At 45.2% G+C, this 18,350-nt stretch overlaps 1 protein-coding gene and 1 pseudogene across 1 annotated transcript; one reads left to right on the top strand and one right to left on the bottom strand.

Moving 5' to 3' along the window:
* Nucleotides 1-287: 287 nt before the first annotated feature.
* Nucleotides 288-15,881, top strand: LOC122912135 (zinc finger protein 805-like). The gene is made up of 4 exons (XM_044257503.1): nt 288-524; nt 1,972-2,098; nt 5,798-5,893; nt 14,082-15,881. The coding sequence occupies exons 1-4, from the start codon at nt 492-494 to the stop codon at nt 15,692-15,694; spliced, it is 1,869 nt and encodes a 622-aa protein (XP_044113438.1). The 5' UTR covers nt 288-491; the 3' UTR covers nt 15,695-15,881.
* Nucleotides 8,665-9,927, bottom strand: LOC122914623 (annotated as a pseudogene).
* Nucleotides 15,882-18,350: the final 2,469 nt, after the last annotated feature.

Genomic DNA, 18,350 nt, shown 5'->3' with positions numbered 1-18,350 from the left:
CCTCGCCTTTTTTCCTCTGTCCCCTCGCGTTGTGTTCGCCGTGAAGAGGGGGTGTGACGACAAGCTCTGGGTCTGGTAAGTCTTTTAGGAGGAGGAGGACCCGCTCCGGAACAGGTTCTTCCGGGGCACTTTATAGAGCCCAAACTACACTTCCCAGAAGGCTGTGCACTGGCGTCCGCTCCCTTGGCGGCGGGGCTTCCGGGCTCCTGGTCCTACGTCATTCGTGTGCGACGGTTCCGTCCACGCCAGCTGTGGGGAGGGCGTCGCTGTTCTGTGGCCGCCTCCAGTGAAGCTCTTCCAAGAAGAGCAGAGAGACGGCTACCGCTCAGCCCCGCGCCTTTGAAGGAGCCGTGAGCCACCCAGCGTCCGGGGAGTCGGAACGTCAGCCGCGGTCACACCTCCCGGGGCAGGGGAGAGGTGGCAGTCGGCCGAGCGGGCGGGACCTGCCTGCATCGCTGCGGGTCCGGGCCCCGCTCCGTGCACAGGGTCCCATGATGGCGGCGGCATGGATGGACCCTGCGCGGGTGAGTGGACGATGTCTGGGGTATTGCTGCCTCGCTGCTGCGGAGAGGGCTCCTGGGCAGCCTGGAGCGAGGGGGTACTCGGTTTCTCTTTGATGTGTGTGTGTCAGACGAGTGGAGAAGGTTGTCACTTTCTTCATCTCCAGTCTTAGAGTACACGGAGAGGGACTGAATGTGCAGATGGCCCGACAATGGGCACACCGTATTTAAAAGTGACACTGACCCCAGACGTGCAGCTCCTGCCCAGGAATTGAATCCCTCCTCTACTCTTAGCAACCTGGGAACCAGTCCTCTCTGTCATTCTTGGCTGGAAGCCCGATTCCTAACCCTGAGTAACACCCAGGAAGCTAGACCATGACTTCTCTAAGACTCGGCCCCAGGTAGCCAAGATTTGATTAATAACTGATCCTTGCTAATTCTTCCCCAATTTTCAGCTCAAGACGGATCAGAAAAATGCATATCTGTACCCTAACCAATCACATATACGATGCTAGGGGAGTGCATGTCAGAGAGTTTCCATAACTTAGACATATATCATTTGGTTGTCAATGTGGAGGCCTTAGTTGACTTTTCTGTGTTTATCTAAATGCCCAAGATGTGCCTGGTGATGTGAGTTTATCCAGCACCAGAGCTAGGTAATACTGCAGGGTTCCTATGTATGAACCAATTAATTAGGAATGTCCAGGTATATAATTGAAATATTAATTCGAGAGCACTTATAGAGGGGACAAAACTGCAATGCACAGAGATGTGGGTACTGAAAGTGCACATTAAAAACCATGAGCCAGTGGCTTGGAGCATTTAAATGACAGATGTGCAGTAGTGGGGCTGTCCATCGGGGAGTGGAGTAGCTGATTTCTTTATATCTAACTTGTGGTGTGTAGGATGTGGTCCTGCACATGTTGGATATTTAACATTGAGGAAACTAGAAAATGGTGGAGTAATGTTAACAAGGCAAACTCCTTATGAAGTGTTTTCAAGTCAACACTCGAACAACTAGACAACACTGGTGGAAACTCAAGGTGACTTAAGAGCTGGGGACTCGTAGTCCCTTTACCTAGGATGCGAAGCCCTCAGCCTGAGGCAGGCAGCTAGCAAGATCAGTGAGGCTCAGGTACTGCTGTTGTTACTGACACCGTTATTACCATGCTCGCTCATTCCTCTGACGTCCTAGAGCCCTTGCTGTCTGCATCTCCCAGTCCTTGCGTCATTTCCATTGTCTGTGTGACCTTCCAGGGCCTCCCACAGAGGGCTTCCCCCTTACACTACTGGAGCACATCCAGAGCAGGGCCCACCTCCCCCTCGAACCCAGCACAGAGCTTGGCCCTCAGGAGGTACTGGGTGATTGGAGCCTTGATCACTCTGCATCTTTACCGGGGATGTAGGGATGAGCTCTGGTCCCATCCAGCAGCCCCAAGGCCAACGCTACTCTCTGTGTTTGACTTTGCAGATATCTGTGACCTTCGATGATGTGGCCGTGACTTTTACCCAGGAGGAGTGGGGGCAGCTGGACCCCGCCCAGAGGACCCTGTACCAGGAGGTGATGCTGGAAAACTGTGGACTTCTGGTGTCTCTGGGTAAGTCCTCCCCACTCCACCATGGGGACACCTGCTGCCTCCTTGTCAGAGCACCCTCTGGCTCCAGGCCTGGCTGATCAAGAAGACCTCTGGAGCCCTCCCCGTGACCCTCCTCCCTGCAGCTTCAGCCATTTTCTAGGTTAATCTCTTTGGACCTGCTCTCCTGTGTCTGTTTGGGCAAGAAACAGTTCCTCTTTGGCTCCTAGAAAACCGTGGAAGGAAAGGGGGGTGTTCTGCAGAACCCAAAGGGAGGATTTCCAGCTGGTCCCGTGAGGCTCTGGTAGAGGAACTGGGAACCACGACGATGATGCTGTGGCTTCTGGTCTCTTGTCCTGGCTTCTCTCTCTGGCTCTCTCTGCTAATGTCTCTGTATGTAGGAAGGTTTTTTTCCTGCCTCATCAAGTAGTGACAGGACTGGCCACTGGTCCCTTCTCTCTCTGGCCCCCAGATGCCTCGTCTCCGCATCTTGGCGTGCTTATACTGTTCCTCTTTGTCTGTCTGCTGCTGGGCCGTGTGGGGTGTTCTTGAGGCAGGAACGGCCACCGGAGCCAGTACTTCTCGGGACCTGTCACCCCAGTGCCCAGCACAGACTGGCCTCCATCCGAGGTTCTGATTTCACATTCCGGAGGGGGAGCTGACTGCACGAGCCTGATTGGCTCAAGTGTCCTTAGCAGGCCTGTGAGTGATGGGATGTTCTCCAAGGAGGGAGTGAGTCAGGCAGGCCCCCGGGAGGCCTTTGCCTTCAGCGCCGACAGATACTGTCCCAAAGGACATGGTCCCAGTTATGGGGCTTCTCTGTGTTTGTGCCTCCATGATGGTCCCGAGGTTCAAGGGCCAGCATCCTCTGCCGGTTCGAGAGACGTTAGAGTAATGCTCCTCGGCAGCTGGCAGTTGTGCCCTCAGGAGACATTTGGCAATGTTTGCGTGCCCTCTGGGTTGTCCTGCCGTGGGTGCATCTGGGACTGGCATCTAGGGTTCAAGTCCGGAGATGGTGTAACCCCCTCTGATGGTTGAGACAGCGCCCGCTCAGTGACGAATTGTGCCGCCTGCTGCGTCCCTGGTGCTGCGGCTGAGAAGCACCAGCTTCAGTGTTTTCTCTCCTTGGGTAGAATCAGCACAGGCTGTTCAATTTGAGGGAAAGGGGGACTATAAATCCAGAGCCGAGGATGAGACGTGTCTGTTCTTGGAGAACTGGAATTACGTCTGCCAGTGAGAAGAGAAACAGCAAAACTAGAACAGCCTGATAGATTAAATATTTCGTAACAAAATGTTTCAGAATAAAAGTCCACGCTCTCCTCCTGCTGACCTCACCCCTCACCTTCAGTGCTTTCCTGGAGCTCACTCCGCTGGCTGTCGTGTCTGCTGCTGCGTGTTCTGGGGCATTTCGGCCTCTCACACGGTCGCCCCTTCTGCGCATAGTCCCCACCTCTCCATCTGTGTCCTGACCGGCAGCTGTCACGGAGGATCCTCCCTCCACCTCACATTCTCTCGTCTTCCTGGTTATAACCCGCTATGCCTGTGGTTCTCATTCAGGGACGATGTCATCCCTCCAGGACACTGGGCAATGTCTGGAGACATTTTTGGTTGTCCCAGGTGGGATGGAGGTGGGACAGGCACTGAGTGGGCAGAGACCTGGAATGCTGCCGGACATCCTTACAATGCACAGGAGTTTCCTCCCTATCTTCCCAGCAAAGAATTACCGTGACTTACATGTCAGTTGTATGGCGGTTGAGAAACCCTGTTTCAGGGACTAATGGACACATCAGCAGCTGGCATGGAGGGACACCCTGACATCATCTTTGCATTATTTCTGTTCTTCCCTGTCTTCTGATTGTTGTTAAGGATAAATCTGGGTTTAGTGTTGAATTTTAACGCCTCACCCCCTAATCGTTGCTAATTTGCCTTTCATGAGCTCACTGGGGATTAAGATCATTTTGATTTCTTTGCTGAGTCTTCAGGGTGACCTCCCATCAAGGCTAATGATGCTGATTTCCCACCTACTACAGTGATACAGATTCCGTTGTTGAAGGAATCTAGGAAAAATAAAGAGTGAGTCACTTTTAGGAAAAGTAGTTAATAATAGCCACAGCCTGCTCAGGTCCTTGGAGCACGGCCCCAGGCATGCTTCCTGCTCCCCCATATAATCTCATGGCATCCCGGTGTTCAGGAGATCAGGAAACCTCGGCCACTGTAGTGAGTCCCCCACACAGCTTAATTTACTCAGTGTGGAACGTATTTCATTTTATGGAGCTGTTCTCTGGTGTTTTTCTTTCTTTTTAGTAGAAATCCTTTTTATGTTTAATGCTTTTGACAGTGTGCAATATTTGATGTTTCTGTAAATGGTCTGTGACCATATCTCTGTGTAGGAGTCTCAGTTTTATTATTTCTTAGTAGTTAAGAAATGCTGAAGTCTAGAGTCCTTAAGTCTGTCCCTCCCCAGACCCCTCTGGTCTGAGGATGAATCTTCATGCTCATGGCCCTGCTTCGCCACCACCCTCCACTTGGTCTGAGGCTGCTGGCCACACACAGAGTTGCTTGCCTTTTCCTCCTTAGTGTCATGTTTAGGAGACAAAGGTCTAGAGCCAGATCCCTGATGTTCAGTCCTAGTCTGCTCCTTAAAAACTGTGGCTGCAGACAAGATACCAAACCTGTCTGTGCTTCGGTGTGCTCGATGGTGAGCTGGGGTGATACATACTTTAGTTTTTACTTCCTGGACTGTAGCCCGGATCAGTGGGTCACTGGGATTCACACACACATGGTGTGACCAGCTCATGTGCAGGTTAGCAGCTGAAAATCTCACTGCCAGTCCTGTTTCTCTCATCATGGTCGTCATCATCCTTATGCCTGGACTCAGCACATCTGGAACGATGGTGTGCAGCTTTGTGGTCAAACAGCATAGAGAGCAGGTACGGCTAGAGCCAGGTTTCCATTTTGGCTCAGCCAGTCACCAGCTCTGTGCTCTTTGGCACATCCCATTATCTGCCTGAGCCTTGGTTTCTTCATCTACAAAGTGGTGCTGATTGCAGCGTGTACTTGCCAAGGATGCTGGGTGGAAGTCCTACGACAGAATCCTCATTTTGTCTGTGGCGTATAGGAAGAACAGTACAAAACCGTGCTTAGGATCTAGAAGAAGAGCTAGATCATTGAAGCCAAATGCCTAGTTTTGAATAAATACATCAATATTTTAAATGTGTAAATTGTGGGGCGCCTGGGTGGCTCAGTGGGTTGAGCCACTGCCTTCGGCTCAGGTCATGATCTCAGGATCCTGGGATCTCTGCTCAGCAGGGAGCCTGCTTCCCTTCCTCTCTCGCTGCCTGCCTCTCTGCTTGCTTGTGATCTCTCTCTGTCAAATGAATAAATAAAATCTTTTAAAAAAAATAATAAATGTGTAAATTGTAATTCATTTCAATTTTGAAATGCTATAAGGCATTTGTTTGACACAGTCCTTTACGATTTTATTTATGATTAGAGTTTGTATTTATACTATGATATTTATGACTCTATATATTGGTTTTTTACTTTACATGAGGAAGAAAACTGCCCGGCAGCATGGCATGCCTTCCGCTCCCAGGTTTGCATGGTAGCATTTTGTGTGCATGGGAGCTGGTTTTATTCCAAGGTCTTGTTTACAGACTAGATGGAGGGATTTTCTTTCTTTTCACACAAACCCTAGCATCTTCTTTCTTTCTCTGTGAACAGGGTGTCCTGTTCCTAGACCTGAGCTGATCTACCAGTTGGAGCAAGGGCAGGAGCTGTGGATGCTAAAGGGACACCTGTCTCAGAGCGCCTATGCAGGTACGAGCCAAGGTGTGGGCAGGTGGGGGACCCTCCAGGCTCGAGACCAGCAGGAGACCGCTGGCCCTGGTTCCCTGGGGAAGCTTCTTGTTCTGGCTTCTCTGCTGCTTTGGATGCCATGGAGCCCTTTGACCCGAAGTCAGCATTCTTGCCAAGGGGCCCAGAAGGTCGCTGACTCCTCCCACCTCCCAAGTTTCAGGGAATGGTCCTGCCACCCAAGCAGGTTAGAGACTGGAGACAGCCTCCGAGAGTTCTTCACACCCCCAGCTCCCTCCGGCCCCACATCCAGCTATGCCTATGTTCCATGCATTTTACATCTTCTCCATCTCCCGAATCCATCACTCGTACCGCCTCCCTCAGACCGGTCCCCAGGCTCAGTGCACACTCCCATCGTCTTTTCTCTGGGGGTTGCTGCTAGCCTCGTAACCGGCCTCTGCATCTGCTGGGCCTCTGGTCAACTCTGTGTTCTGCACGAGTTACCTCAGGGGCTCGGACTCACTTCCAGGGCTTCCCACTGCCCCAGCCATGATGTCTCAGCGGGTCTTGGCGTTGAAAGTCAGGTCCGCCGCCTCCCTTGCTTGATCCTCAACCCTACCACACTCGTTCAGGCTCCAGGGTCTGCAGCTTCCCCTACCATCGAGTGGGAGTGGTCTTGCCCTTGGCCCTGGCCAGTTCTGAGCCAGAGTCTAGAGCACACCTTTGCAGGAAACTGTTTTCTTCATTCATATTCTGCTTGTTGTGTAATGTGACTTCACTTTTTTTCGACTCACCATACAAATGGGCTCAAATCCTCACAGTCGAAGAAAAGCAGTAAGAAAGTTCCTGTCTCTCGGTGTGTTCACCCACTCTGCGCTTCGTTACTCACACGTTCTGACTCTCATAGGTGCTGCTTCCAGGAGCAGTCCTGCGTCGGTCATCTAGCAAGAGATGGCGGTGTCTCTGATGTCTCCTGGGGTGACATGTTGGATTATAGGCCATGCAGGCTCACCTGCTCACTGGCTAACGGCCATGGTGTTCTGAAGAACACGTAGCAGTTCACACTTGCCCCGGGATCGCATGGAGGTTCCTTCGGCCCATGCTTTGCCCGGGACTTGGTACTGTAGGGCTCCTCGGTCGCTGACAGTACTCTGCCCGGTGTCTGCTACTCTCAGGTATCAGGTCAACGAAACTGTATCTCATGTGGGCTCCACTTGCTTTTCCTTCCTCCTGAGGACCTTTGGCACCTGCTCATATGATCTCGGTCAGTCTGTATTTTCTCCTTGGAGTGTCGTTTCATGATAAATACCTATTTTTCTATTAACTTTGCATTTTCTTTTTGATTTGTAGGGATTGTATGTGTATTCTTGCTGTTATTTTTGTGTGTTAAAATATTCATAGCATAAAACTTGACATTTATCCATTTTTAATTGTACAGTTGAGTGGTACAAAACACATTCATAATCCCGTATACCTGTCTCTACCATCCATCTCCAAAGCTTTTGATTGTGTAAAATTGAAACTCTATACCCATGATACAGTGACCCCCAATCTCTCTGCTCCAGGCCCTGGCAACCACAATTTTACTTCTGTGCCTATGATTTTGACTCCTGTAAGTACTTCGTATGAGTGGAATGATGCAGTATTTGTGTGTCTTTGGCTCTGGCCAGTTTCACTTAGCATAATGTCCTCAAGTTTCATCCGTGTTGTAGCACGTGTCAGAATTTCCTTCCTTCTTAAGGCTTGGTAATACTCCACATAGCACACTTTGTCATCTGTTCATCCCTCAGCGGAGACTTGGGTTGCTATTGTGGAATAAGACTGCTGTGAACGTGGGTGTACAAGCATCTTTGAGAACCTGATTTTAATTCTTTGGGCATATAACAAGAAATGAAATTGCTGAGTCATCTCTGAATTCCATTTTTAACTTTCTGAGGAGCTTCCTTTCTGTTTCAGCAGAGGCTGTCTAATTTTGCATTCCCACGACAGTGCCCCAGAGCTGGCATTGGCTCTACATCCGCCAGTATTTGTTCTTTCTGATTTTTTGATAGCCATCCTAATAGACATGAGAGGATACCACATTGTAGGTTTCCTTTGCATTTCCCTAATGATAAGTGATGTTGAACACCTTGTGGGTTTTTATTTTATTTTTTTAAGACCTTTGTTAAAAAAAAAAAAAAAAGACCTTTGTTAACGGGTGCTTGCTGTTTATTGACTTTTTTGAAAAAATCAAGTTGTAAACTTTTATTACAATTTAAAAATGAGGTTCTTAAAAATCTCAACTTGACCAGATATGAAACAATTTTAAAACCTTTAAAGGTATATTGAGAAAAACGAGGCTTTTTTTTTTTTCTTAAAAAACATGTTTGTCATTTCAAAAAAGAGACATCTTTAGGTAAAAGCAGTAAAAGGCCATGCTGCATAGATAATGCAGGTAGTTCTGTTTATCTGGTCAGTGGGCAAAAAGCAAGCACTTAAGGTCTTCAGCTCCATTCTCTCTCTCTTTTTTTTAAATTTTATTTATTTATTTGACAGACAGAGATCACAAGCAGACAGAGAGGCAGGCAGAGAGAGAGGGGAGAAAGCAGGCTCCCCGATGAGCAGAGAGCCCTATGCGGGGCTCGATCCCAGGACTCTGGGATCATGACCTGAGCCGAAGGCAGCGGCTTAACACACTGAGCCACCCAGGCGCCCCCAGCTCCATTCTCTTGTTCATTTCTTATTGCTGGAATGTCATCTTCATTTCTTCGTGTTGGGTGACTAACCGGGTGCTGGTAGAGACGGAAAGCAGGGGTTTACTCAGCCCCACACTGCTCAGCCTCGGGCGCCCACGAATTCTCAGCGAGTGGACCGGCTGCTTTTGTCTCTGCCGTCTTGTGGTTTAGGGTTTTCTGGGTGTCTGCGTCGGTAACTGAGGTTGCGGCGGTAGTGGCGTTGAGGTGGCTGCTGACCCTGGGTCTCATCTCCTTGATTTTCCTTATCTTCCTCGTTGCCATCCTCTCTAGGTTGTCTTTGATGAGGAGGACCTCTGTGGAATCGGGGTCTTCAATCCCCTTCTTCCCGTGCACCCCGGTGTCCGCACCTGCCATCCCTTCTCCCTGCGCGGGAGGGTTGGCCCACTGCAGTCCGTGCTGTAGGGTCTCCGCAGGAACAAGGCGGGAACCGTCGCCTGCGGTGGGGTCGGCGCTGTGGGCCTGCCCTTCGGGAGCACTTTCCGATCCCGCGTCCTTCCCGCACGCTCCCTGCTCCGGTCATTCGGCTGGTGACTGCGTGGAGGACCCTGCGACGCGGAGAGCGTGTGTAATGGCTCGGGTCTGTCACGGACTTACCGCCTCACCCTGGACTCCTGCGGGGCCCGCCCTGGGCTCCCGCGGGGCCCGCCACGTTTGCTGCCTCGGCACCCTTCTCTCCGTCCGCAGCATCTGACTCCACAGTCTCTCCGTCTCCTCCACTGCTAAGGTGCTTCCTGGAGTTCTTCTTCCCTCGGGCAGCCTGTGATGCAGATCCGTCTTCCTTGGTGCCCTTCCTGCTGACGAAACCATGCCCATTTCTTACATTGAACCATTTTACTGTTCCCAAACCTTTGTTGCGATGACCTTTTTGTCCCTGCCGGCAGGCGCCGCCAATGTGAGGCCCCCCCGGGCCGCCGCTCCTTGTGCTGCGGGCCTTGGTGTGGGCAGCGCGGAGGGCGAGGCCAGCAGGCGGCTGCAGGATCCTGGCCTCGCTGCTCCTGGCTGCGGTGATGGGGACTATGCCGGCTGCGGCCGCGGCAGCTCCTCCCGGGGTGTGAAGGAAACTAGGCCAGTGGCGGCTGTAGGGCTGCTCAGGGCTCTCTCGAGTCTGGTCTTCGCTCCCGCTCCCAATCGAACTCCAAGATTTTATTTATTTGAGAGAGAGAGTGAGAGGGGAGAAGGTCAGAGGGAGAAGCGGACTCCCTGTGGAGCAGGGAGCCCAATGTGGGACTCGATCCTGGGACTCCAGGATCATGACCTGAGCTGAAGGCAGTTGCTCAACCAACTGAGCCACTCAGGCGTTCTCACCTTGCGTTTATTAACCATTTGTATGTCGTCTTTGATGAAATATCTTTTCTTTTTTAAAAGATTTTATTTATTTATTTAACAGACAGAGATCACAAGTAGACAGAGAGGCAGGCAGAGTGGGGGGGGAAGCAGGCTCCCCGCTGAGCAGAGAGCCTGATGCGGGGCTTGATCCCAGGACTCTCGGATCCTGACCTGAGCAGAAGGCAGAGGCTCAACCCACTGAGCAACCCAGGCGCCCCTGGATGTTGAATTTTCAAAGGCTTTTTCAGTGTCCATTGAGATCATTTTATGGGCAATTCCCCTTCATTCTAGTAATGTGTTGTTACATTTATCAGTTTTCTTATGTCAAACCACCCTTGCATTGCAGCAGTAAACCCCACTTGGTCATGGTGTATGATCCTTTCAATATGCTGCAGAATTTGCTGTTATTTTGTTGAGGATTTTTTACATCAATGTTTGTGAGGTGTATTAGGCTATAATTTTACTGTAGTGTCTTTAGTTTTGGTATGAGGATATTAATGGCCTTCATAATTTAAGAAGTGTTTCCTCCTCTTCAATATTTTGGAAAAGTTAGAGGATTGGTGTTCTTCTTTTAAAGCCTTTGGTGGAATTCATAAGTGTAACTATCAGGGCCAAGGTTTTTCTTTGTTGGGAGATATTTTTACTACTAATTCAGTCTCCTTACTAGGTAGATGTCTATTCAGATTTTGTATTTCTTCCTGATTCAGTCTTCATGGTTTTATGTTTCTAGAAAGTTGTCTGTTTTATCTAGGTTACCCAATTTGTTGGTGTACAGTTGTTCATAATAGTCTCTTATAATCTTATTTTTTTAAATTTCTGCAGAATCGGTAGTAATGTCCCCACTTCCATTTCTGATTTAGTCATTTAAGTATCTTTTTTTTCTTAGTTCATCTAGCTAAAGGTTGCCAATTTTGTTGATCTTTTCAAAGAACCAAGTTTCTATTATCCTGATTTTTGTTTCTATTTTTCTATTTTCTTTATCATTTCCTTTTAATCTTTACTATTTCCCTCCTTCCCTTCACTGTGGTTTTAGTGTGTTCTTTTCCTGCATCCTTAAGTTGTCTACTAGTTTGTTGATTTGACGTCTCTTTTGTTATTTAACATAAGCATTTATAACTGTAAATTTCCCTGTTAATGCTGCTTTCATTGCATCCTGTAAGTTTTAATATCTTAAGTTTTCATTTTCAGTAGAAGTGAGTCATATTTTATATGATATCTTTTTAAATCTGTTGAGACCTAATTTTGGTGTTAACATGATCTATCCTGGAAAATGTTCCATGTTCATTTGAGAAGAATTTATATCCTGTTGTTGAATAGAATGTTCTGTATATGTCTGTTATGTCTAGCTGGTTTATTATGTTAAGTCCTCTATTTCCTTATTTATATTTTGTCTGATTGTGCTCTCCATTATTGAGACTGAGATATAGGATTCTTGTTTGACATTGTTTGTCTTTTACCCTCAAATATATTGACCCACAGTTTTCTGGCCTCCCAGGTTTCTGATAAGAAGTCTGCTCGTAATCTCATTGAGAATTTCTTTTTTTTTTTTTTAAGTTTTTATTTTATTTTATTACTATAGGATTGTCTCTCTTTTCCTTCATTGTGTCACTTTTTGTTCCATATATTTTGATGGTCTGTTTTTAAGTACATGTTTATAATTGTTGCAGCTTCTTGCTGTATTAGATCTTTTATTAAAATACAATGTTCTGGGGCGCCTGGGTGGCTCAGTCGGCTAAGTGTTTGCCTTCAACTCAGGTCATGATCCCAGGGTCTTGGGGTCAAGCCCCGCATCAGGCTTGATAAATAAATAATCTTTGAAAAACAAACAAACAAAATTCTCCTTTACAGCTCAGTTCTCAACTGTTTTGGTTGTTCGTGTCACAAAAGTATATTTTTGTATATTGTGTTGCCCCAGACTTAAGACTAATAACTCTTTTAAATTCATTAGTCTTTTGAATTATGTAGAAACTAGATGTGGAATTATAGCCCGAAGTTACAGTAACACTAGCTTTTATTTTTTTATTTTTAAAGATTTTATTCATTTATTTATTTGACAGAGATCACAAGTAGGCAGAGCGGCAGGCAGAGAGAGAGTAGGAAGCAGGCTCACCACTGAGCAGAGAGCCTGATGTGGGGCTCTATCCCAGGACCTTGGGATCATGACCTGAGCCAAAGGCAGATGCTTAACCAGCTGAGCCACCCAGATGCCCCTTAATTTCTCCTTCTTAGAGGACACTTTTGCCAGATATAGGATTCTTGTTTGACATTGTTTGTCTTTTACCCTCAAATATATTGACCCACAGTTTTCTGGCCTCCCAGGTTTCTGATAAGAAGTCTGCTCGTAATCTCATTGAGAATTTCTTTTTTTTTTTTTTTTAAGTTTTTATTTATTTATTTGACAGACGGAGATCACAAGCAGGCAGAGAGGTAGGCAGAGAGAAAGGAGGAAGCAGGCTCCCAGCTGAGCAAAGAGCCCAATTCGGGGCTCGATCCCAAGACTCTGAGATCATGACCTGAGCCGAAGGCAGTGGCTTAACCCACTGAGCCACCCAGGCGCCCCTCATTGAGAATTTCTTATATGTGACAAGTAGCATCAAGGTTGCTGTCAAGATACTCTGTTTATCTTTGGGTTTCAAAAGTTTGATTGTAAGTTTTATTGGTGTGAATCTTTTAGTTCTTCTTTCTTGGAGTGCACTGATCTTTTTGGATATTTATTGTTGATTTCTTTCATCAAATTTGGGATATTTTCAGCCACTTATTAAAATACTTTCTTTTTGGGACGCCTGGGTGGCTCAGTTGGTTGGACGTCTGCCTTCGGCTCAGGTCATGATCCTGGAGTCCCGGGATCGAGTCCCGCATCGGGCTCCCAGCTCCATGGGGAGTCTGCTTCTCCCTCTGACCTTCTCCTCTCTCATGCTCTCTCTCACTGTCTCTCTCTCAAATAAATAAAAATAAAATCTTTAAAAAAAAATACTTTCTCTTACCCTTTTTCTTTCTGACTAATCCTACAATAACTATATTGGCTCATTTAGTGGTATATCACAAAGTCCATTCGAGTATGTTCACTTTTCTTAAATTTTTTTTTTCTTCTGTTCTTTGGACAGAATTTTCATTTCTCTTTTTTTTTTTTTTTTTTTTTTAAGATTTTCTTTCTTTATTTGACAGACAAAGATCACAAGTAGGCAGAAAGGCAGGGGGTGGGGGAAGCAGGCTCCCTGCCAAGCAGAGTCCGATGTGGGACTCAATCCCAGGACTCTGGGATCATGACCTGAGCTGAAGGCAGAGGCTTTAACCCACTGAGCCACCCAGGCACCCCAAGAATTTTCATTTCCTATATTTAAGTATGCTGATTCTTTCTTCATCCTACTGAAATCTTCGTTTGAATTCTTGCGGTGAATTTTTCATTTCAGTTATTATACTTTTCTTTTTGGTTTCTTTTTAGGTTTCTAGCTCTTTATTGATATTTCCATTTTGTTTATACATAGTTTTCTTGACTATCTCCATATCTTACTTTAGCTCTTTGAGCTTATTTAATGTGGTTGTTGTAAAGTCATATCCAGTATGTCTGTATCAGGTGTTTTTTAGGAATAGGTTTTGGAGGGGTTCCATACATGACCTACTGTATCCTCAGGGACTTGTTATCTTTGATGTATAGAAATCCATGCACGAAGTTTTGGCAGCCTTGGAATTTCACCTGACTTGAGGGTCAGAGTTATTGACTGTCTTCACATAAGCACAGATGATTGAATCATTTCCTATGTGACTGTCCAGAGGCCTAGTTGCTATCTTATAGCTCAAAGCACCAACCCTCTGATTGCATGTGGTCAGACATTGCCCTCAGTCATCTCTTAAGCATGAACTGTCAGGGGCTCAAATGAGTTACCTATTTGCATAAATGTCCAATCTGGAATCGACTGTGTCTCCTCTCTTGCACTTTGTCTTCTAACCCAGCCACTCCCCCAGGTTTCCCTTTCATGGTGTCAACAGTCCTAGGATCAAGAAAGAAAGACATTGTTATCCTAGGATTCACAGGTAGCAAGACAGAGACACTATTTTCATCTTTGTTTTTTTCCCTTCATTTCACTGAAATGCTCATTTTTTTCTGTGTTGGCATTACCAATGGACCTTTTTATGTATTGGGTTTCTTTCAGGTGACAAAGGAAAATCCAAGACCACAGAATCAACCACTAGTGAGCCAGCCCTGTCTGAGAGAGTCTTCCACCAGGAACAACTAACACAAGGAATTCCAGGGATCTCCCAGGTAGGCCGAACTAAGGATCAGGTTGGGTCATTGCAAATGCAAGAAGGACACTTGAGACCAGAGATAGACCCCCAGAAGGAGAAGCTCCCTGGAAAATCAAGCTCTGAACATGGCAACATAGGAACAGCTAATAATGTATATTCAGGGATTGTACAGGAGCCTGTCCCTCGGGGAGGTGCTCTCCATGACCGTGACTCGTATGGGTCAGGTAAAGATCCTGTGATTCAGGAAGAAGAAAATATCTTTAAATGCAATGAATGTGGGAAAGTTTTTAACAAGAAACGCCTCCTTGCTCGACATGAAAGGATTCACTCTGGAGTGAAGCCCTATGAATGTACCGAGTGTGGGAAAACATTTAGTAAAAGCACTTATCTCCTTCAACACCACATGGTCCATACAGGGGAGAAGCCCTATAAGTGCATGGAGTGCGGGAAGGCCTTCAACCGTAAGTCACACCTTACCCAGCACCAGCGGATCCACAGTGGAGAGAAGCCTTACAAGTGCAATGAATGTGGGAAGGCCTTCACCCACCGCTCCACTTTTGTTTTGCATAACAGGAGCCACACTGGAGAAAAGCCCTTTGTGTGCAAAGAATGTGGGAAAGCCTTCCGTGATAGGCCAGGTTTCATCCGTCACTATATCATCCACAGTGGCGAGAATCCCTACGAATGCTTCGAGTGTGGCAAGGTCTTCAAACACAGATCCTACCTCATGTGGCACCAGCAGACTCACACTGGGGAGAAGCCCTATGAGTGCAGTGAGTGTGGGAAAGCCTTCTGTGAGAGTGCGGCCCTCATTCACCACTATGTCATCCACACTGGGGAGAAGCCCTTTGAGTGCCTGGAGTGTGGGAAGGCCTTCAACCACAGGTCGTACCTCAAGAGGCACCAGAGGATCCACACTGGGGAGAAGCCCTATGTGTGCGGCGAGTGTGGAAAGGCCTTCACCCACTGCTCTACTTTCATCTTGCACAAAAGGGCCCACACCGGAGAAAAACCCTTTGAGTGCAAAGAATGTGGGAAAGCCTTTAGCAATCGTGCAGACCTCATTCGACACTTCAGCATCCACACTGGAGAGAAGCCCTATGAGTGCACGGAGTGTGGGAAGGCCTTCAACCGCCGGTCAGGGCTCACGAGGCACCAGCGGATTCACAGTGGAGAGAAGCCCTATGAATGTGTGGAGTGTGGGAAAACCTTCTGCTGGAGCACCAACCTCATCCGACACTCTATCATCCACACCGGAGAGAAGCCCTATGAGTGCAGTGAGTGTGGAAAAGCCTTCAGTCGCAGCTCGTCCCTCACTCAGCATCAGAGGATTCATACTGGGAGAAACCCTGTCCGTGTAACTGAAGTGGGAAGACCCTTCACGAGTGGGCAGTCCTCAGTCAACCTCCAAGAGCTCCTGTTGGGGAAAGACTTCTTGAATGTAACCACTGAGGAAACTTCTTACTCAGAATCTGATCGTTCATACCAAAGAGAATCCCCTCAGTTTCCTTCCCGATGAGAAACCCTCTGTTGTAGGACATCATTTGTCATCTGAGGAGTCAGATGGGAAACTTACCCCATCTGGAGCCTTATCCTACATCTGAGAGTTCATCCAGGGAGAGACCCAGTGATTATGTGCACATAGGAAAACCTCCAGCTACATGTTTTTCCTTGTTTTACACCGCAGTAATATCTCAGGAATTTTTTTCTTTTTCTTTTTCTTTTTCTTTTTTTTTTTTTTTTTTTTTTTTAAGAAAGAGACATAGAAGAGAAAATGAACTGTAAACACACATTTTCTTTCAGACTTCCTTCCCAAGCCTTTGGCACTTTGTCATGGCATCCTTTGTTTACTTGGCAGGGGGAGGGTTTTGTTTTAAGGATAAAGGACCCAGACTGCTATGTGTCTTGTATATACATTCCTTGCTGTCCAGTGTCAAGAGAGTTAATTGAAGGCAGGTTTGGAAACTTCAGGAACATCTTTGTTCTAAAACACTGTCTCTGTTCTTAAGGAGCTTCATCTTTGTGAGAGATACAAAGGCTGGAACCATCAAACACCTTTCTGTTGAGGAGATAAGAACACACATATGAATGGGCACATGTTGTTGCACTGGTTAAAACTGTTTAAGGCTTTGATTTAAAAAAAAGAAAGAAAGAAAGAAATTTCATGTGGTTTTGAGGAGCTGATACTTAGACTTTTTCTTGGTCCTGTACTATTAGTTTACTTGATGGCTTTAATTAGATGGTAAATCTTTGAGTTGTGTAAAATGATTTCTTTCTCTTTATTGTTTTTATTTAAAACTGATTTAGCATTCTTCATTACTTTGAATTTCCACATAAAGTTTTGGAGAAGTTTGTCTATTTTTATGAAAAAAATCTGTTGAATTTCGATAGAAATTGAGTTAAATTTTCAGATCAATTTGTTGAGAATTTGCATCATTATGAACACAGTATGTTCATACTTAACCCAAACTCTGTTTGTTTAAGTATCATTTGATTTACTTCATCACTGTTGTATAAATTTCAATGATAGGTCCTGTATGGACTTTATAAGGTTTATATCAAGGAGTTTTTTTCCTTTTATTATAAATGGCATTGATTTTTAAACTTTCCATTTCCACACAAGTTTTAGTAGTATGCAGAAATGTAATTAAAATTAGGATGTTGTTTTGGTATCCTGCACCCTTGCTGAACGGTAGCCATTTATTTGTTGTGATAGGATGCTTGGGGTTAGAAAACATAGAAATATCATCCACAAAAGAGATAGTTTTATTATTTCCCTACCATATGTATACTTAGTATTTTCTTTTCTTATCTGCTGTGCTAGCTAGGATTTCCAATATGATGTTGAACAGTAGTAGTAGGAAGAAAGGATATTCTTGTCTGGTTTCTGATATTAGGGGGAAACATACAATTTTTCATCAAGTATGATGTTAGTATAAGGTTTTCTTTATAGAAGTTTCTTATCAAGTTTAGAAAGTTTCCTATATTCCTAATTTGCTGGGGGTTTTTTGTTGTTATTATGAATCGGTGTTCAATTTTATCACACACTTTTTCTCTACCAATTAATATAATCTTGTGTTTTTTTCTTCTGTAGCTTGTCGATAGGATGTATTACATTAATTTGAGTTTTGAATGTGAAATCAACTTTGTGTTTCTTGAAATAAGCCCTACTTGGTTTAGAATATAATTGTTATTCTATTACAGTATTCAGTATACTAGTATGTTGAGGAAGTTTTCCTGCAATTTCATTAGTGGTAATGATACATAGATTTCTTTCTTTCACTCATGTTTGTTTGTTTTGTTTTTTTGTCTTTTGTTTCGTACCATCATTGGTTTGGGTCTGTAGGTGATAGTGACCTCCCCAACTATATTGAGAGTAGTCCTTATTATGTGGAAGATAGTATATAGAATTGGTTTTATTTTTAATGTTTGGTGGCATTCTCCAGTGAAACATTTATGCCTGGAGATTTTTCTTTGGATGCTTTTAGTTATATATTTATTTTATTTAATATGTATAGAACTGTTCAGAATGTTTATTATTGGATGAATTTCCATAGTTGTCCATTTTTAGGAATTGTACCATTTCATCTAAATTTTCTAATTTGTTTCAAGTATTCCTTTATTATATTGTTTATGATGGAAGAATCTCTACTTATATCTCCTGTTAGATTCCTGATATTGGAAACGCATCAACTCTCTTTTTATCTTTGTTAATCTTCTTAGGTATTTATCATTTTTTTGGATCTTTTTAAAAAAGCAGCACTTTATACCACTGTTTTTTCTCTGTTACCTTTTTGTTCCCGATTTCACTGATATCTGTGTTGACCTTTATTATATCCGTTCTTCCATCTGCTTTGGCGGTATTTTCCTCTGTAGTTTCTTGGGATGGATGCTTAGATTACTGATTTGAGATTTTTTGCTTTTCTGATGTAAGCATTACGTTCTATAAATTTTCCTCAGAGCACTTTCCTCACAAGTTGTAGTAATACATTTTAACTACATTTCATTTGGTTCTAAAAACTTCTTTATTCAAAACTTCCTCTCTAACCCATAAAGTATTTAGAAGTGTATTGTTTAATATCCTAGTGTTTGGGGTATTTCATGCTTTTTGTTAATGACTTCTAGTTTGTTTTATATTTGATCTAGTTGTTTAAATTTGTTGAAGTTTGCTTTAT

This window comes from Neovison vison, chromosome 7 (assembly GCF_020171115.1).
Source record: "Neovison vison isolate M4711 chromosome 7, ASM_NN_V1, whole genome shotgun sequence".
In the NCBI taxonomy this organism is placed as follows: Eukaryota; Metazoa; Chordata; class Mammalia; order Carnivora; family Mustelidae; genus Neogale; species Neogale vison.
The sequence above is the reverse complement of the archived record's forward strand: the minus strand, read 5'-3'. Positions and strand labels throughout refer to the sequence as shown.

Bases quoted from the DNA above. Each gene is read 5' to 3' on its own strand.
- LOC122912135 (XM_044257503.1), top strand. From the start codon at position 492: ATGATGGCGGCGGCATGGATGGACCCTGCGCGG. The intron at 525-1,971 runs GTGAGTGGACGA...TTGACTTTGCAG, and splicing joins CATGGATGGACCCTGCGCGG to ATATCTGTGACCTTCGATGA. The intron at 2,099-5,797 runs GTAAGTCCTCCC...CTCTGTGAACAG, and splicing joins TGGACTTCTGGTGTCTCTGG to GGTGTCCTGTTCCTAGACCT.